The sequence below is a fragment of the Nannospalax galili genome, unplaced genomic scaffold (assembly GCF_000622305.1).
Source record: "Nannospalax galili isolate Female #2095 unplaced genomic scaffold, S.galili_v1.0 scaffold541, whole genome shotgun sequence".
NCBI classification, from domain to species: Eukaryota; Metazoa; Chordata; class Mammalia; order Rodentia; family Spalacidae; genus Nannospalax; species Nannospalax galili.
Window position 1 is genome coordinate 2,003,172 of NW_008345054.1, and position 22,096 is coordinate 2,025,267.

The 22,096-nt window shown below is 37.8% G+C and overlaps 1 protein-coding gene across 2 annotated transcripts in view; it reads right to left on the reverse strand.

Moving 5' to 3' along the window:
* The window catches only part of Arhgap32 (Rho GTPase activating protein 32), a 329,882-nt gene that overhangs the window by 208,308 nt on the left and 99,478 nt on the right, over window positions 1-22,096 (reverse strand). For both annotated transcript variants that reach the window (XM_008841370.3, XM_017800189.2), the window contains exon 2: window positions 2,976-3,084. In XM_008841370.3, the coding sequence (XP_008839592.3) occupies window positions 2,976-3,080 (105 nt within the window). In that variant the 5' untranslated portion in view covers window positions 3,081-3,084. The remainder of the gene's footprint in view (window positions 1-2,975; window positions 3,085-22,096) is intronic.

Consider the following 22,096-nt stretch of genomic DNA (forward strand, 5'->3'; position numbering starts at 1 on the left):
GAAAAAGTGATGGGGAGATATGGGAGGAGCTGGAGGGGAGGGAGTGGGTGTGGATTTGATCAAAACACCTTTTATGCATGTATGAAATTCTCAATAAATTTTTTTGAGTTCAAAATAAAAATCTTAAGGGATATTTTCTTTCCCATGAAAACTAACAATAAAAATAATTTTCAAGCTCAAACTATAAGCCCAAGTAGTATTGTTCAACCACAGTGCAAGTGCAAAGTAAATTTCCATATTACAAATTTCAACTAAGCTTCAATGGGAAGTAATTAATCTGCAACACAATGAGATGCTACAAAGCAAATAGAAATAGGAAAATCTAATAGCTCTACAATTGCTAGTGGTGAATTTACTCAAGTAAGATCAGATGCTTGAGGCTAGGGATACGGCTCAGTGTTAGAGCATTTGCCTTGGCATACATAAAGCTCTACATTTAAAACCTCATTTAAAAAGGAAAAAAAAAAAAGATGCTTATGATCTGTATCAGTATTTATAAAACCTATTAGAATGAAAAGATCCTTTACAAAATGAAATAATATAAATTTTCAAAGATCAGCATTGACAGATGACCATTTATGACATTTTTATGACAGGGAAAGTAACTCTGAACTACAACTAAATGATATTAAAGCTCATAAAAATAATTTCATTATTTTTACTGATAGACCCAAGCTACAAAAACCTTCTAGAAAATTAAATGAGTAGTTGCAACATACTTTGTTGAAAACTACACTGTGGATTTTCATACCTATTGGGGGGAGGGTGGGATAATGGGTGGGGGTTGGACTAGGAAGGGAGGTAGGAGGTCAGATGGGGGAGAAGAGTAGAAATGAATGAATCTTGAGGGGTTAGGGAAGTCAGAGAGAAATATGTTGCCTCTGAAACCCCAAGAAATGCACATACAGTATCTGAACATTAATACATATGTATACCTTAGGGCTGTATGGCAAGGAACACAGTGCCAGACAAGAGAGACCTCCCTTCGAGTGGTTGGTCAGAGTAGTCCAGAAGACTCCCAAAATAACACAGGCTACTGCCATAGCTCTTGGTTATCTCCCAGAACTGGAAGATAAGACCCTCCTGCTGAAGACAGGACATACTTCTGATACAGGACTTACAGCAATGGAAGAGGAACTAACCTAGAAGCCTTATTCCTGAAGTTTACCTCTCATAGTTCTAGAGGATACTATGCAAGCTGCTAAAACAGAAAATCAATGAATGGTCCAACCCAGCCTTAAAGCCTAATAATATCAATGACCAGCACAGCAAACTACCTCTACTGGTACAGTAGTGCCACTATTTATCTAGAGGATAATCAACAGCTAGCTAATTGGACTTAAAGCCCTCTCAATTGGAGTGAACTCATTGGTAGCACTGTAAACACAGCCAAATATACATGGCTGGAGAGGTCATAGATCCTAGAGAAAACCCTATCTCTATGTATCGCTAGACAAATGAAATTTCTTACTATATGATAAATAGGGATTCTTGTTTTTACAGACAAGCACACTGTACACCACTCATCAAAAAAGCTTCTTTTTTGTCATAGATAGAGGCTACTTCAGAATCCCACAACTGGTCACATACAGAGAATAAATGTCTGAGAGGTGCTCAGTTCTAGGGGACGTATCTACAGTGGAACCTCTACCCCTAAGGCTCATGGAACATAGCAGAATGGGGTGAGGTAGAAAGAAATCTAGTGCATCACTCAACTCTCACCAGTGAAGATTCCTTATACAACAGAGTGAGATGCACATAGAAAGCCACAACTGGCCAAGTTTTAAAGAATAAGAGACTGCAAAGTGTGTGTGTCCCTGGACAGGACCCCTATATTAAACCTTACCCACCCCCCAGCTCAGAGACCATTAAGAAAGAGGGGGCGGAAAGAATGTAAGAGCCAGGGCTTGTTCGTGAACATAGGGAAACAAAGATTTTCAGGACACTGGAAGCTTGCACATGTGAACTTGTGGCAATGGTGGCATCAAGAACAGGATCCATGTCAACTCAATCAGACAAGGGCCCAGAGTGGAGCAAGGGAAATGGGTGGCAGGCTGGCCCTATTCTGGGAACTGTAGTAGACTGATTACTACTAGGTGAGTAAGAGATTTCTTAGGCTGACTAGACACCAGTGGATGAATATGCACTGAAGGACAAATGCTTGACTGGATAGGACTTACTATGTATGGCAGAATACATAAGGTCTGGTGGGGGAATGAGAGGGAGATATGGATGGGGGAGGGGGTGTAAATTTGATTAAGAACTGTGGTATGAAATGTGCAAAAACTCAATAAAATTTTTTAATTTAAAAAATTTCATTATTTTTACTGATACACCCAAACTACAAAAAATGTTTAATAAATTAATGAGTAGTTGAAATGCAGTTTGTTGAACTATACTGTGGATTTACATACCTATTCCTCAACCAAAACTGCCTTCCCAGGTCGATCAGGTCAAAAGCTTGAGGTCATCCTTGACCTCACCTTGTCTCACAGTCTTGGCTCACAAAAATTCATCAGTAAAAACGACTGGCTTAACATGTAAAACCAGATCCAGACTCAAACCAAACTGCACCATAGCAGCTACCATCCCGGGCCACATGATCACCTATTTGCACATTACAATGCCCTTCTAACTGGGCTCCTTATTTCCTCTTTTGCCTCATACTGCTTAATAATAATCTGGACTTCCTTTAAAATTTCAAGCCAGATCCTGTCCTCCTCAGTCAAAAATCCTCAATGGTTTCCAACCTCATTCATCAGTGGATCACAAGAAGCACATGATCTGCTGTTTCACACTATATCGTACTGCTCTGTAACCACCACTCTGCCCAGAGTCTAAAACAGTGCCTGAAAATAGATGTTCAATAAATATACATACCAACAAAAACACTATGCTATTTTCTGTGAATAATTCTTCTTCAGTTCTTTTTACTTATGTAACTACTTACATATATATGTATAAAACTGATTTACCATTGCGTTAAGTGTTTCTTCCCAATCAGGCCGCTCTCGAGGGTGAACATTTCTATGTAGTTCTGGAACAAAATCATCCTCTTCAGAGTGTATTGAAGACTTCATCTTCCTAGAGATTGAAATATGAGAAATTTTTATAAGAATTTCCATCTCTGTGAAATTGTTTCATGAACACAATTCAAAAAGCAGGAAAAAAATGTCTAATTCTAAGTTTAATTAAAAGAACTTGAGTAGCTAGCACTGATCCTTCATTTCCACATTCCAGAGATCTACCCTGATGTATCAAACACCTACTTTTTACTCCTGAAGATGACTATAGTAATTATTACACAAGGCCTGACTATATCTATTCAGCATAATGTGAACTTTGAAATGATCTGTTACAAAAATTATTTACTTTGAAACAATATATATAGAACTGTACTTAGCAGTAGCAAAATGTCAGAATGGGTCTGGGGAGATAGCTCAGTTACTTAAGTACTTGCTACACAAACATGAGAACCCGAGTTTAAATCCCCACCACTAAGTAAATACCAAGGTGTGGAGGAACACACCTATAGCACCAGCACTGGGGAGTCAGAGACAGGTAGATTCCTAGAGCTTGCTAGCCAGCCAGTCTAGCTTCATCAGTGGAGGTTCAGTGAGAGAGCTTCTCAAGCAGAAAAAAAAAGGGTAGAGAGCAATTGAGGAAGACACAGCACTGACTTCAGGCTTCCACGTGCATGCGCACACACATAACGTAAACGCGCATGCGCGCACACGCACGCGCGCACACACACACACACACACACACACTTAAAAGAAAGTTCAAAATGAAGGAAAAAATAGGCATTTCTGGTTCCAATTTATGGAGTTTGATGAATTCAGCCAGCTAGCACTCTCAATGAGAACAATCATGAATGCTACACAAAACACACAAAAGTTCCTGTCTGCAGGAACAGATGGGATTTCTAAGACTACAAATTTGTAGAGGAGGAAAAGCTCAATGAAATGAATTTTGCATTTCATCATTCTTCTGGCACAAGAGAGTTTCCCAAACCAATGATAGGAAATATGCCCCAAGCATAATATTACAATCCAGGGTGGCTGAGAGATACAGGATACAGGCTGGATTTACCCAAGATGATGGGCTTTAGGGAATGCAATCTGTACCCCTAAATAAGACCAGTACAGAAAGAAGCCAAAAGTCTATGTGGAAATTCCCTTCAAATCATTAACTTACAAGTTATGTATTTAAAGATGCAAATAAAACCATAAAAAGTAAAGAAAGGAAAAACTAAAATCAACTTAATAGGTAATTCAGGAACCCAGCAGTGCTGATGAGACAGAGGGACAGCAGCACTGCTCAGCATCCTCAGCTCAACTTAGCGGCCAGGAAAGCCATGCCTCAGAACTCAAAGGTACAACATTACAAAGCTTGCACAGGGTCAGAGGGGATGGGGAAATACTACTCTCTTTGGGGAAAAAGGGGCAAAATTTTTCTTTGCAAAATTCCCATCTGCATTACCTGGTATCCAATTATTCAATAAACAGCAGAAGGCAAACTTTCAAACACACCCCAGAAAAAGGAAAGGAAAAGAATTTTTAAAGTCAAACTCCCATCTAATTCAGATTTTTGATTATCAGAAAGGGGTATTATGGTCCATTTAAGGATTTTGATTCCAATAGATGAAGCTGTAAACAGCATCACTCCTAGACCAACAAGAAAAGGCAGATAAAGGGCCAGCAAGGTAGCTCAGTAGATAAAGGCACTAGCCCGACGACATGGGTTCAACCCCCAGGGCCCACATGGTAGAAGGAGACAAGTTCCACATATGTGCCAGGGCATACACGCACCAACACATGTACACACACCTAATGACTCAATAAATGTAATTAAAATTACTTTTTAAAGTTTAAAGAAAAACAAGATAGATAATCTACAAAACCATAACTTTTCTAGACTGCATCAGATAATGGGACTCGGTGCAGGCAAGTGAGGTTAAACTCTAGGGAAATGGGGGCTTCATCAAGATGAAGTATATCACATACGGGCAGCTACTTGCCTGAGGCCAAGATGGGGAGAAGAGAGAGACACAGCTGGGAAGAAGAATTCGGTTAATTTTTTATTAAGCTGCTTAAAGTATTTATATGATTAATATGCTCAATGAAACGAAAGAAAAAGAGATAAAAGTAAAGAATTTCAACAGGGAATTGGAATCTATGAGACACAAATGCTCACTCTAAGACTGAGAAATACATATGAAATTAAAAATTCATTAGATGTAGACTGGAGAGATGGTTCAGTGGGTAAAGGTGCTTGCTGCCAAGCTCATACCCAGAACCCTGACAAGAAAGAAGTGACTCAAAGCTGTTCTCTAACCTCCACATGCACGCGCATGCATACACACACACACATACACACACACACGTAAGAGTAAAAAAAAACAGCAGTAGTTTGGAATTTCCAAAAAAGAACTCACTAAGATGTGTTTAATTCAACAATGAACAAGGCTAAGCAGAGAAATAGTTATCTGAAAGACAATCACACAAAAAAGAGAAAAATACACTCAATGTAAAATAATATAAAATGTCTCATATTTCTCAATTGATAACTTAGAAATAACATGATGTAAAAAAGAAAGGAACAAAATCAGTATTTAAAAAATACTGCCTCAGCACTTGGTAGGCAGGGGGATCTCTGTGAGATCAAGGCCAGTCTGGTCTATATAGTGAGTTCCAGACCAGCTGGGGCTATAGGGAGATCCTGTCTCAAAATAATAATAGTAGTAATAACAATGATGATGATGCCTGAAACACTTTTAAAACTGACAAAAGTCAGTCAAGTAAGTTCTTAACTTACTTGAAAAATCTCAAGAAGCATTTTTGAAAAACAAACCAGGCCTAGTGTAGCTGAACTACTAAAAATCAAACCCTACAATAAATTCTTAAAAGTCAGTGTAAAGGAAAAATTGACTTCAAAGAATGAAAAATAACAAGGTAAAGAGAAGAAGTAAGAGCATGAATCCTAGTGTAGTAAAGGGAAAAACTGCCAATCTAGAATCAACCTTTCAAAAATACTGATCTTAAAAAGTAGGTAAAATAAGCTAACTTGACACAAAAGCTAAAAGAATTTACCAACAGGAAGTCAAGGACCCTGACTCCAGAACTACTAAAACATCTGAAAACATAAAAGACTGACACAGGACGGGTGTGGAGTACACATCTATAATCCCAGAATTTGGAAGTCAAGGTCAGCCTGAGCTCTTCGTTGGCTTTGGAGTCAGCCAGAACTCCAAAGTGAGACTGCCTCAAAACTCCAAGCCTAGGAGCAGGCATAATAACAGCAGTAGCAATAGTAAGAGTAGTAATATTACATGAGACTCAAAATAAACACAGAAGATACAATTATACTAAATGAAAATGCAATGGTTAATTTTGATTGTCAGTATGACAGGTTCTAGAATAACCTACGACACAAACCTCTGGGCATATCTATGAGGAAGTTTCTAGATGGGTTAACCTTAACATATGCAATACCATTCCATAGGCTGAAGTCCCTTACTGAATTAAAAGGAGACACCAAGCTGAGCACCAGCACTCATCACTCTCGACCTCCTGACTTAAGGTGCTGCTGGGGCTTGTCTGTCCCATGGACTATACCTTTCAGCCATGAGCCCAAACAAACCCTTCCTTAAGATGCTTTTCTCAGGTATTCTGTTGCAGCAACAAGAAAAGTAATGAAAGCAGAAAGAAACTACACGCAAAGGGCCACATCCAGTATAATTCTATAATATATACAATATCCATAGACCCAGGAAATATATTAGCTCTTTTCAGAGGCTGGGGAGAGTTACTACTAACAAGTAAGGAATTTATTTCTGAAGTGTTCTTGAATTTGTAATAGCGGTTCTTACAGAGTTTTATGGATACTTTAAAAAAAAAATCTAAGTACATCCTGCATCCTTGTTCAGCATGGAAGAAGCCAGAGCCGGTCTGCATCCCGATTCCCTAATGGCAATTTGGGTAACCTCTTCAGAGGATGGTGTGATAAGAATAGGCAGTAGGAACTGGCTAGGCAGTTAGGGTAAAAAGACCCCAAAGAAAAACAGCCAGTCTCTTGGCTAAAAGTCAAAATGTCCTTGGGCCTCTTAGCAACATACTCTGTTCTAAAGGCCAAAAATGTCAAAAGTATTTGGGAGCTCTTATCTAATCCTTATAAGATTTTAGGGTTACCTCTTCAGAGGGTGGCAATGTTAGAGTAGCAAAAAGCCCCATTTAAAAAAAAAAAAAAAAAAAGAGTACACAAAGCTGTCAGTAAAAAGTGATGGGGAGCTATGGGAGGAGTTGAAGGGGAGGGAATGGGCATGGATTTGATCAAAACACCTTATATGCATGTAGGAAATTCTCAATAAATTTTTTTAAAGTTAAAAAAAAATCTAAGTATTCTTCCAAGGTATAAATTTTATGGTATGTGAATTCTACCAATGTTTGTAAATTTTATCAATATAAAATCTAAAAATTCCAGCAAAAATAAGAAGAATGTACTTAGAAAGCAGCAATCGTATCCTAAAAGACATTTAAAATATAAGGACATCAAAAAATGAAAATTAGATAGCAAAAAAAATGATATCATATAAACTGCCAAAGCTAGCATAGCTATAACAGCACCGAAGTAGGTCATATATAAGTTACTGCTGAAGAAAAGGGGGACATTTCATAATGATAGACAAGTTGACATAATTTGTATGCAATAATTACAACTAAAATTTGTATGCAGGGCTAAGGGTATAGGTCAATGATACAATACTTGCTGAGCATGAATTGGGCTTGGGTTTAATTCTTAACACTACAAGAAAAATTATCCACAAGAAATAACACATTTTAAGACATATAAAGCCCTCTAAATTCAAACCTTTGTACCCATACATTAGTGCAGCTCTAAGACCTCATCAGAGAAGTTTCTTTTTACAGTGAATGGTGGTTAACACACAAATTCACAACTGACTGAAGTGTAGAGAACAAGTGACTGTGTTCAGCCTCAAATGGGAAATCTATATTATATTCCCTCCCCAAGGCTCAAGGACCACCATGAAGAGGGACAGAAAGATTATAAGAGCCAGAGGTCAGGAAGTACTAGAGCAAAACAGTGTCTTCTGGACATGACAGGATCACTGTACTCAGGTGAGTTATTTCACTCAATGAATAAATAAATAACATTTAAGTTTTGAGACTTTCATATAGGAATATTGCATTTGCATTATTCAAATCCCTCTCAGACCCCTCCAATTCCTTTCCTGTCCCCCTAACTCTCTCCCAATCTCTTGCCCTCTTTATTATTATTACATATACATACATACATTTATGCACACACATCCACTGAACTGAGTCCATTTAGTGGAACTACTCTGTACCTGTGTTTAGGGCTGCCTACTTGGCATTAGATAACCCTCAGGGAGCTAATCCTGGGAGGAAACTGATCCTCTCTCAGCATCCATTGATTGCCTGTAGCTCTTCACTAGAGGTAGGACCCAGTGAATGCCAAGGTAGATGGGGAAAATTACTAACATTCTTACATACATTCTTCAAGAGTATAAAAATAAATACTTCTCAATCTGTTCGATGAGGCCAATCCAGTCTTAAAGCTGATATCACTTTTTCCAAAAAGCCAACAAAGATATTACTGTAAAAGAAAACTACATGTAGACACCACAAACAAAGTTCCAACACTCCTAAACAAAGCGTCTAGAAATTAAACTCAGTAGTGTGCAAAACGGATAGGTATATGTATGTGTGTGATGTCGAGTGAGTTTGGCTCAAAGTGCAAACTAACTTAGAGCTGAAAGATCTAATCCCTATCATAACTCTGGAGGAAGGTTATTTTCAAAGAGCACAGCCAGCACGACTCTGCAGGGCAAGTGCATCCTGAAACCATGAGCAAAATGAGCTTATCTCTGGCAGACTGCACCTGAGATACTACTCAGGTTTTTAAGGCACAAAGAAAAATTAACAGCATAATAATTGGAAAGAAACAATAAAATCCTAATTATTTGAAGATGTACACAGGTAATCTGAAAGTCTCTACAATTTAGAATTGAGATGATTTAGCAAGATCCCTGTTTTATAGTCAATGCCTAAAAATCAAGTATATTTATATACAACACCTCTCTCTCCTCTCTCTCTCTCTCTCTCTCTCTCTCTCTCTCTCTCTCTCTCTCGGCAAAAATGTACCCAACAACATAATTTTTCTTATATTTCATGAAACAGGCTACAACAAAAACGTGAGAATTACTGCTGCCACTAGCACCAGATCATCAAATTTCACAGATATTCAGCAACAGAAGCCACATATAGATCACATGCTGTAAAATTCTATTTACATCAAGTTCAAGAACCAACAAACCTCACCTACTGTGATCAAAATGGGAATGGCAGCTGTTTTGAAACAGGTGGAAAAGAGGACAGACATGAAAACTGTGGAGGGTTAGAAAAGTTCTCTTGATTAGGCTGCACTTCCCATGTGTGTATCTTTGTATGCAAATTTACCAAGCTGCACACTTTCAATTAGTTGACTTTATTATACACAAGTTAGACTTCAAGCAAGGTGTAAAATAAAAGTTCACTGACAGGAAAAACAGAACACCTGGACAGAGGAAATTGTTTGATTTCAAATAACAATAACTAAACAAGAGCAAGAAAAGAAAATGAATGAAAACAAATCATCAATGAGAAGTAAACACATAGCAAAGCTTCCAAAATTAAGCATCTGGGAAGGCTTTTTTTGTTCTTGCTAAGCTAGCTATTATGATGTGTTCTATCTGTCTGTCCATCCATCCATCCATCCATTTGAAACAGGTACTATGGAACCTGGGCTGCCCTTGAACCGAACATGTAGCCCAGGCTGGCCTCAAACTCATAGAAATCTTCCTGCCTCTCCCTCTCTAGTCTAGGATTAAAGGCATGTTCTATTTTAACAACAATAGGTTGACTATATAACATTTATGAGTAGGGGTTTAAATGTATCAGTGCTTTAAGTATGAAAATGTAATTAACTTTCTAACACACTTTAATGTTTAAGGGGAGTAAAAGGCTAGGGAAATCATATTAAGTTTCTTTTTCTAGAAGAGTGGGGGGCGGGGCTGGGAATCAAACTCAGAGCGCTGGGCCTGCTAGACAAGCATTCTACCACTGACCCACAATTTTTAACTTTAAATAAGCAATGTAATAACCAAGAACACAATAATTTAGACAGTTTTTACACTCTAGGGCCTTTTCTTCTTCACTAAGGCCTTTTTGAACATCAAAAAAAACTTATGCAGACAAATATAAGAAAGACCTACCTTGGACTCCATCCCAAAGGACTTAATTACTGAAATACTCAGAAAGTCTTGTATTAGCATGTCTCATGGCTAGGACGGATTCATTTCACAAATTATAAAGACAAACTAATGGCTAAACTCCAACTTTACATACAATTTTCTGCAATTAGGGATGATTACATTAGACTTTGCTGATTATTTTCTAACACTGATAAGAGTATGCTCAGTAGATGTACTTAAAGTTAAAAAAGTATTTGGGGAACTAAACTGAATCCCAAATCTTACCTTCAATGTTACAAAGCAATATAAACAACTTTTTCTGGGAAAATATGCACCTTTTGGTATATTTATACAATAGATACTAAAGGTAAGATGTCTCATGAAAAAAATCGCATAACTGGGCTGGAGAGATGATGGCTCAGCAGTTAGGAGCACTGGCTATCCTTGCATAAGACCCTGATTCAGTTCCCAGCACCTACTTGGCAGGCAATACTGTCTGTAACTCCAGTATTAGAAGATGTGGTGCCCTCTTCTAGCCAGCACCGTTTACATAAATGCAGACAAAACATTCATACATACACAATTTAAAAATTTTTTAAAAACACCAGGAATGGTAATGGGTGCTCTCTAATCCCATCCCTCGGGACACAGAGGCAGGCAGATCTCTGTGAGATCAAGGCCAGCCTGGTCCACATAGTGACTTCCAGGTGGGCTGGGACTAGAGAAACCCAGTCAGTTAGTCAAATTAAATAAATAAATTAATTAATTAATAAAATTTTTAAAGAAAAAGAAAAAACACATCATACACAATGGACGTGAGTGTGGTAAACAGTTTAATAGTTAAGTGTTAGTATTTGATCTCCATCCTTCCTGGTTCATAAAAAATGACTGCCAATCTCAAAATCAATAACTTTTTCAGAAGATACAAAAGTCAAGAATATTCAAAGCATATAATTATGAAATATCTTATGGTAAAACATTCTAGATGCAAAAGAAAAGCAAGCCCCTAGATGAAGTGAAATACCACTGTCCAGGCCCTCACTATCTACTCAAACTATGCAGCATCTTCTGAATTGTGGTATCATTTCAAGTAATGGAATCAAGCACCCAATAAGCCAGTCAAGCACATGAAATAATAGCTCCACAATCCTAAAAACCAATAGAGAGCCCCCATTCACGAAATCATTCTTCCTAACTGGAATAGGAAGTTTCTCTTCTCAGTTGTCTTAAATGCAGATACAAATGAAGATGTGCTTGAGAGATTAGAGCACCTGCAGATTAAAGGTATATAAATTGTTTCTTTTTAAAAAGAGGTGCATTGTACACTATATTGTACCTGCAAATGTTTCAAATTCTACGTCCTACTTGTCAGGTTAGTACCTACCAATAATATGGAATTAAGAGAGATGAAAAGTAAAGCTTTTTTTCCACAGGGTGTTACGGTGTAGAACAAATTGGCCTCTAACTCACACGATCCTCTTGCCTAGGCCTCTCAAGCACTGTAATTTTTACAGCGTATGTCACCAACCCAGCTCAAGATTTTGTTGCAGACATTTCTAACTCCAAGTGCCAAAGATCTAGAGTCTTATGATATCCTAGAATTCACACCTTTAGGAGGTCAAAACAGCAAGTTCAGGCTGTACTTCAGTGTTACCTACATACTATACATCACCCCTCTTAGAAGTTATCACTGAAATAGATGGTAGCAGTTAGCAGCAGATATATCAAAAACCGGAATTTTCTAAAATGAAAGCCAGCCTTCACTTTCAAAGTCATTATACTTGACCTCAAATCTTTACTCTACTAAGCCATAAATCCCCATATGAAAAATGGAAAAAACAATGCCCATTTTACAGATTTGCTAAGTAGTTAGCAGATACGCGTATGTATTTGGTCTCATACACATCATATAAGAACTAAATGGTTTCTCCTTCTTGACAGCATTCAAGCATTTACGATTTTTCATTTCTGAGTTATATTTCCCCTTTCTATTTACAGAAGAATCCTTCTAATGATCACCAGGGACTACTCTACTCTAAGAACGCCAATGATCTCTCAGTCATCTAAGAATCATTGTACCCAGGTGATAAAAGTAGGAAATAGCACTCAACATTAACTCCACAACCAAATGAAAAAAAAACAAAAAAATAAGAGATGTCTGTGTCAGGGAACAGAATCTGAACTACTGCCACAAAGGACACAGAGCAGCTCCCACAGTGCTAGAAGGAAAGATTTCCTTTCCTTCCATCAAGTCCAAAAAGAAAGGCTATTCTAAAAGCTAATAGGAAAATATTCACGCCTCTCTTAAGAGTAATGTGCTCTGCTATAATGGGAGGTAGGTGGAGCCATGAGAAACCTACATTCCAGATGCAGAACGACTTAGCTCTCCTAAGTGACATGGTGCTATTGCTATTCTTTAAGAGTAAATTTAGCTAGGAGTGGTGGCACATGCCTTTAATCCCAGCAATGGGGAGGTAGAAGTAGGCAGATCTTTGTGAGATCAAGACCAGCCCAGTCTACATAGTGTTTCCCAGGCCAGCTGGGGCTACAGGGAGACCCTGTCTAAAAAATGATAATGATAAAAAATTTTAAAGTAAATTTAAAACCTATCTTAGAAGCTATTCAGGGGAAAAGCCTAGTTTACAATCTTTTGCCCTCTTCTCATTAACTGTGTGACTGGAAATACAACCAAGACAACAGCTTAGACTCAAGGGTGTTAGGTGTGTTAGTACAAATTTTAAAGAAACAAATCAAAATTTTACTGTATACTTAATTTTTAAATTGATTTTTAAAAAAGAAAAAAGAACCAGCTCTCATACAACATAGACTCTACTACTTGGTCCTCCCAAGTTAGAGATGCAGTTCACCTTTCCAACCCTTCATCTTCCACGCCCACATACATTTTTCTGCTTGGCATTTCAGCAGGAACCTAGTGTGGATGTTGTGAAAGGCCTGTGCTGCCTCATTTCCTCATGCCTTACTGCTGAATAGGGTGAGAAACACTATGTGAAACTTGGCCTTACCCACATATCTTTATGGAATTTGTAAATAAAATAAGATCAAATCTCAAAGCCATATTTGGTTTGCAAGATTTATGGTGATATTCAGAGGGAATCTATAATCACAAACAAGAGTAAATGCCCTGTGGTTTCATGAGTTCCTAAAACAATGCATGTAACTAGCTCAGTTTCTCAGAATAGATATGCTGTCATACACTCCCCAAGAAAAGAAGGACTCAGCCTTATGCAGACTTGCTTTTTGTCAAAAGAAAATCCCAAGGGGGCACTCCAGCTACCTAACAAATAAGCTTCAGAGCACAGAACCAAATCTATTACAAAGAATCAACAAAATCAGTCCCAAGTTGTTTCTTCTTGTGTTACACCAAAATAACACAATTTTTATCAGGTCAGTTTGTTTTTTAACTTTATGTGTACAAGTATTTTGCCTGCATGTATGCAAGTGCACCTGTGTTGTACAATGACCAGAGATCAGAAGAAGGTGTCAGATCCCCCTGAAACTAGAGTTATAACAGTTATCAGTCACCATGTGGGTGTTGGGACCAAACCCAGGTCCACTGCAAGAGCAGCCAGTGCTCTTAACTGTTGAGCCATCTCTCTAGTCCCCCAGTAGGGTCAGTTTTAATGCAAATCTGGAAGGCTAAATGAAATTATGGAAGAATAAAAAATAGAACAAAGCCAGATGTGGTGGTACATGCCTTTAATCACAGCACTTAAGAGGCAAAGACAGGTAGATCTCTGTTTCAAGGCCAGCTAGGGCTATAGGAAGACCCTGTCAAAATGCTAATAAAAGCTCATTTTCATACTTGAACATTCTTTAAAATTTTAAATATATTTCTCATTTGTTTTAACTCTTGAGTAACAACTTCAATGTGAGCTATCCAGAGTTCCTACTACTTAGATTTTTAAAATAAACTCTGGATAAAGAAATCCGGGAGGGAGGGAGGGAGGGGGGGAGGGAGGGACTAAGAATATCTAATTTCCTCCTCCCCTGGTGGTTTTGAAGAGACTGATATGTTCACCTACCAAGTAGTCATGGGTAAAGATACTTAATTGTCCATGTGGGTGGTAGTGAGTGATAGTATATAGCTCAAAGTTCAAATTTCATCAAAAGATTTTTTTAATGTATTAAGTCCCTACCTACCCTTGTATAAAATAGAAAAGTCTTCCTAAATGCTATAATAATATAGCAGAATTAAAGACTATCAGTTTCCTCAAACTGGCAAGATCTTTCTTAACCAATAATAGTAAATTCTCAAGAGCTGATAAACCAGGAGGTATTCTCTAAAAGTTTTAACCATTACATTACTACTAGAAATTCAAAACCCCAGAAAGACATGTGGATGGGGTGAAGGGGCAAAAAAAGAGAATCAAAACCACTAAAATGACTGATTTGGACTTAATCAAAATGTTTCGTACATGTGAATAATTCATGAAATCCAGGCATGTGTGTGCACACAAACACTTCAGAACACATTCTAAGGAAAAGAAGGTGAAACATACATTAGACACATATCCAGATCAAATCTATTAGATACAAATCAAACACAGGAAGGAGTAGTAGTTCATTATGAGTCCCATGTCTCTACTTGAAATTCCTGAAATGCCACTATAAAACCTGTCTAACACCTTCTCTTCCTGGTGTTAGAACAAGTCACTGAAAATACATTTTACAAGCTCAGGGCAAGTCGTGGCACAAGAAGGCTAGACCCAACTCGAAACCTTAGCTCTTGCACCCCAAAACTGTATCAGAGAGAAGAAATCTTCTTGAGAAAACACACAGGGCGGAAAAGAAGAGAAAGACACCTGAGGGCCAATAGACTGAAAATAGCAGAACTCCAAATTACCTGAAACTCTCTTCCTCCTCTTCTTCTTCTTCTTCTTCTTCTTCTTCACCATCAGTCAAATGAGTTATAACTTCAGAATCCAACCAAAAGACACTGTCATCCCCCAAAGAGCTACTCTCACTTTCTGTATCCATTTTGTACTGTAAGATCCTCAAGACATGGGCTACCGCGCACCAGTGTTCAGGTAGTTTAGCTCTGCTGATGCACACTCAGGTCGTGGTAGGTGATGATGCTGGTTTCATTATAACTGGAGTACAGACAGGAAATCCCAGGCAGCACACTCACTGCCTCTGACAGCACACTGTCACACCTCAGACCCTCCCACTGCCTGAGGCTCTATGGCCTACATATCCAAAACCAGAGTCCAAATGAGGATGATCATTCACTAATTATCCATTTTTAATAACTGTTTTTCTTCTCTCAATGTTTCCATGTAATAAATATCTTCAAGAAACAGGTTTTTATTTGTATCTTGAACTTTAAAAAGATAAACTGAAAACTAGAAAGAGTAACTACACACATGGAAGTCCTGGGCTAGGCACAGTTACAGACCTCACAGTTAAGGATGTATGAATAGAGAAGAAGTTCATTGTCTAGGGAACTGCACCAGCCAAGCCTGTCCAAAGTCCATCGCAGAAAAAAAAAAAAGTGTCAAAAGCGGAGAGATATTGACAGCTATATCAAATAAAAACAGAAAGATTTTTACATGTTTACTAAACTGGAGACGTCCATGCTGGCAGAAAAATGACTTACTAGGAATAAGGAAAAATACAGGATGAACAACATGTCAATACAAATAATACTCAGAAAACAGCCACGTTCCTACCGACCACTAACATGTTCTCCACTTGCGGTCATCAATCCTTTACAAAAGCAGTAGCAAACACAGAGCCCAGATATTTCAACAATTTCAGAAAGAAAAGGACACATAAAATGAACATTCAAGGAACCCCCTTGAGTTTTCTCACTTGAAAACATGGAAAATGATCTTCTAGGTGACTTGGCTTATATAATAATTTCTCCTTCCTACAAAACTACAACATACTGATGTAATCTTGTGGCTTGAGTTTTAATCTACTTCCTAGAAATCAAAATTTGTTGTCAAGCCTGAAAATAAGTTTGAAAAATGAGCTGTTCCTGACAATAGGGCATTTGGAAAAATGTCTGTAACATTTTATACAGAAACATCATGCAAAATATCCAATAGTTTCTACCTAAAACAAAAGTTTTGATTTGAATAATCACTTCAAAAATGAAAGTATCATCATAATCACTTTAACAAATTCTTTATCATTTCTCAAAGATTCTAAGAATGACAATTAAATTTATTTTTTTACCTATTCAGTCCATTAAAATAAATGCCCAAGAGATCAGAAATTTAAATCTAAAATTTAAAAAGTGTCATGGAGAAGCTTTTCTCAATCATCTCACAATAGAAAGTTCTCAGTATGATTTTATAGCATTCTAAATATAATTTTATGAAACTGATGAATCTTACTATATTAAAATGTTTGTATTAGGCTAGAGAGATGGCCCAGTGGGTAAAATACTTGCTGCACAAATATGCAGACATGAGTTATGTCCTCAGAACCCACATAAAAAGCCAAGAATGGCTGCGTGTGTCTGTGACCCTAGCACTGTGAGGCAGAAATGGGCAGATCCTGGGAGTCTGCTGGCCACTTGGTCTATCCCCAAATGCAAACTCCAGGTTAAGATACACTGTCTCAAAAAAAAAAGGTAGAGCATGATAGAACAGGACATCCCTTACATCAAACTCTGGCCTCCACACATGCACACACAATTGAGCATGTATGTGCACTTGTGCGTGCACGCACACACACATGCACACAAATATGCATGCACCACACACATACCACAAAGACCACAAAGAGATGCCTTAAAAAAATCACCAGGGGGCCAGGCATGGTGGTGCATGCCTTTAATCCCAGCACTCAGGAGGCAAAGGTAGGTAGGTAGATCTCTGTGAGTTCAAGGCCAGCCAGCCTGGTCTACATAGTGAGTTCCAGGACAGCTGGGGCTACAGGGAGACCCTGTCTCAAAAAGACCAAAAAAAAAAAAATCACCGGGTAAAAACTTTTAATGGTTGTAACAAACTGGAAGGTATATGGGAAAATAAACATGCAAGTGAGAGTTTAACTTGGTACAATCTTTTCAGGGACAGAGGACAAAGGACAAAATCCATACCTTTTGAGCCCAGCTGTCTTCTAGAAAACTACTTTACTTTTACAGGAAGAAGTAAGAAATAAACAGGAACATTCATTGTAGTACATTTTGTAATAAACAGCAAAAGAAAATATCCAGAACAACACCTAACTTGTCTGTTAATTAACATTAAATTACATAATTAACCTACTGAAAACCAAGAGGGGAATGCTACACAGGTGAGAAGACAAGGCCACCCTAATGTTCATGATGGGAACGACACACATTAAAAAGGCAAAGGAGAAAGGTACAGGTGTAGAACAGTACACACAGCACTGGTCACAGTCTTAAAGAGGAAGAAAAAGAAACAACTACAGACACCTAGACACTTACTGAAGGACAGCAACAGTGCTGTCTCCAAGAAGCAAAATAAAAGGAAACAGTCTTCACTTCATTGTGCTATACCTAGAGTCTTTGCCCTGCAAAACACTAATCTTTTATGTACCTTAAGAGATAACTGTGTTTGTTACACACTATTCCAGGCAGACTCTGGGTATTATTTTAATTCTAAACAATTCTCACCCCTTTGATGTGCTTTCATGAATCCTAGTCATTTTTCCTTTTAGTCCTTGCTTTTGCTAGTTCCTTATCTCAGCTGCTTCACCTCATGTCCTCAAATCTTTTCACACATAAAGTGAAATGTGAACAGTTTTTATGTATAACTCTGATGGGTAGGGTAGTCTGGCTTATATAAAACCACTCTGGAAATTGCCTACTGGGGTCCTGCTGCCACTTTAGAACCCAAGCCCTGACATGCCTGCTTCAGAGACGGTCTTCATTCCACAGGCACCAGGCAGACCTCCTAGGGTTTCTCAAGAGTCTTGATTCTATTACCAGAGATTTTTAAAAAATTTTTAAGTTCAAAATCAACTTCTATTTCCACTTTCTGTTCCCCCTTCAGTTGTCCATAAAGATCTAGCAGAATAAATAAATGAGTATCAGCAGGACAGGGAAGAAAACATCCGATCACTGAGGCTGACAGAGTGTGAGAAAGACTCTACACTCTCCAAGACCAGGGGTGGCTCCCACTCCTTTTCTTCCTGATTTGGATTTATTTGTTGGTTTGTAATGATGGGAACTGAATCTTGGGCCTCGTGTGTGCTAAGCAAGTGATCTACCATTGCACAGTGTTTCCAGTTCTTTTGTTAATTTGTTTAAACCCTGAGCAAGCAAACTTACTTCCAATTAGCTTTGGTAGACAATCAAGTCCTGCAATGATCCACAGGAGTTGCCAGCAGTTAGTTTAGGAATCATTCCACCAAAACTTTAAAAATCCCAAGTTGGGAGAGTCAGTAACATGACTCTGAGGCTAAAGGCACTTGCCACCACGCCTGACAACCTGTAGTGATCTCCCAAACCCACATGGTGGGAAGGAGAGAAATACCTCCCAAAGTTGTCCTGTGATCTCCACACATGAAACACAGTATGTCTGTGCACACATACATGCAAACACAATAAGTAAATGTCAAAGAAATTCTCAAGTTAGAAGTACTTAAAAAGTATCTTTATTAATTCTCTGAGAATTTCATATACTGCATTATCATATTCAACCTTAACTCCTCCTCCTAGATTCCCCCCACCTCTGTATCCCCAAACTTCATGTCCTCTTTTTACTATGATTATTTAAGAACCCATCAACTCCAATTTGTACTGTCTACATATTTCTGGTGGGGACTATCCACTAGAGTATGGTTGACCTACCAGGAGCCACACCTTTTAAGAAAATTGACTTTGCCCCCCTCCCCCAGAAGCCATCAACTATCCATAGCTCCTCAGTTAGGGTGGGGGCTTATAAAAACCTTCCCACTCCAAGCTTGGTCTTGTGCAGGTCTCGCACAGCTGCTGCCTGAGTATAGTGGTCCTGTCATGTTCAGAAGACACTGTTTTGTTCTGGTCCTCCACAACCTCTAGCTCTTAAAATCTTTCCACGCCTTCTTCATGATGGTCCCTGAGCCATCATGAAGGAGATGTGATATAGCTGTGCTAAGAACTCCATAGACACTTTTTCTCTGCACTTTGATCAGTTATAAGAACGACATTCCACAGGAGGCAATTCATGCCTGGTACTGTAAACCTAGCCAAATTCCAAGGTTGGGGAGGTCATAGGCCCTGGCAGGGAGCCTACTACTGTTGCTTTGCTAAATGGACATGGTATCAAACTGCCTTCTAAATATTTATGTTTATACCCACAGATCAGTACTGCTCTCAGCCTTAGTCAGAGAAGGTTCTCTTCACAGTGTGCACTAGCTGATGCAACATTCATAACTGCTGCGAATAAGTGAATGCTCCAAGGCTCAAAGAACATCATAGAGGAGGAGTAGGAAAAATATTAAGAGCCAGAGGACGGAGAGGAGTGCTGTAAAACACTGTCTTCAGAACATGACATGGTTGTTGCATTCATGAACTCATTTCCACTGTGGTTACTTGCACCAGATAGGGCCCATCAACAACATTCCATCACTGAAGGAGAGATTCAGAAGGCCCCACACCTCCCTGAGTAACTATTGGAGTTAATGGTTGTCGAGGAAGGGGAGAGAATTTTTTCAGTGGTATGGCCACTAATAAGCTGCCCATGCTTCAACAAGTAATCTCTTAACTGTGCTCATGCAAACTGACCTACTTAAAAAAGCACAGACATTAAAAAGACATAAAAATAGGAAGGGGAACTTGTTGGGAAAGAGAAAGGGTTCAGCAAGATTGGGGGGGGGGGGGGCAACGAGGGAGGGAGAAAATGACCAAAATACTTTTTAAGCATGTAGGAAATTGTCAAAGAAAAATAACTTTTAAAATGCTTTTCCCCAAAAAGTGGTAGAAATCACCATTGTCCTCATATTGCAAGTAAAGACATTAAAGCCTAGGATAATCGTTAACTTGGGGTTACTCAGGTCATAAATTGCATTGAAAATGCTTTTCAAGGTCTCAATATGCTCATTTCAATCTCCCTTTTGCCTCAACACAAAAATCAGAATTATTTTTATGAAAACCACTCTGTACACTGTATGGTACATAGTGAATAAAAGTCTTAAGTGGGGTACCAAGCTTTGTCTACAAAATGATTTACAACTTAGACTCTGTGTGTCTATGTATGTATATAGTGTAATCCTTAGAAATTTTTTATACTCTAAATATGGACAGTATGTGCTGCGATATATATGTATCAAGTAATTGTATTAGGAAAATAACACAGAATTCTCCTAAAATATTTCCAATGATTGAAGATTTTTCTTCCAAGAATTGAAATCACAATACATCATGTATAAACGTCATCTATCATTAATCATTTTATATTAGATATGCATACATTGTAAATGTTACATCACTTATATCTTTAGTTTTAATAGGAATCAATCATCTTTGTGTTTCTATTTCCTTCTTTATTATAGATTACTCATATGTTCTAGATCTATAAACACTGATGTTTGATTTTTAGTTCAAGGTTATATGTATAGGACTAACAATGCCATTCATACTGTAGCAAATTCATTTCACAAAGATATCAACTTGGTCACTTTTAATAAAGATATCATCTTGGTCACTTTTAATAAAGCAGAAAAAAAAAGTCTACCTAACCAGAAAACAGAACATTTTTGTTGGAAGAGACTTTGCACCACTAAATATATATTAAAAGAACCCTTCAACATTATCTGCCCAAACAGGTTAATTTCTTTTTTTTAAATGGATTTTTTTTAATGTAATGGCTGATTTTTAAAAAATTATTTACTTAATAGCCACATACTTAGAAGAAGCATTTCATTACAGCAGTATTGACATATTCAATAACAATTTTCTGATGCATCTCTTTCAAAATTGGCTGTAAATTTTTAAGTTTACAGTTGAATTATTACAGTTATACAATATTGTACTCAGTATAAACCCTATAAGACATAAAATTAAATAAGGTTTTAACCTTTAAAAAGGATCTCCATTTCATTATTAAAATACACTGCTTCATACACAAAAATCATTTTTGAATGCAACCAACACTTAGGTGTTTGCACATATGTCTCTAATCTCTGTATATCTGATTATTACTACTCATAGTCGGTTACTTTCTGAGCTCCTTGGCATCTGAGAATGGATATAAAGTCATCAGGTAGATTTCAATGGTAATGTTTTTTCACATCTACTAATTATTAAGGAGCAAATTTTTATGCTTTGAAGAATTATTTTTTAATCATTTTTTTTAATAACTACATGATTAGAAGAAGCACTTAATTACAGCTTTAATTTATTCAGTAACACACTCCAGAGGAAGAGTACATCTCTTTCACAAGTGGGTACCAGTTTCTAGGTTCACAGTTGAATTAACACAGTTATACAATATTGAACATAGTATAAACCCTGTAAGACATAAAATTGAATGAGATTTTACCCTTTAAAGAAGATCTCCATTTCATTTTAAAATACACTGTTAGCCCGGCCTGTTTCCTACATTTTGAATGCGACCAACACTTAGATATTTATATCTCTAATCTGTATGTATCTGATTATTACTAGTCAAACTGGTAAAAGAAAGGAGCCAGGGGCTCCTCCCAAGCCTATGTGACCCCTGAGAACAGATCCTTAAAAGACCTAAAGAGTAAAAATAAATTGGTTTATCTGGGCCAACTTATGGCCTTAAACACCCAAAAGGAAAGTATAACCAAAGATTAAAGGGATTAGTATAATTCTTTAAGAGTCCATGTGTATAGCTAAAGGCTACATAACAAGAAACTATGCCAGACAGGAGATGCCTT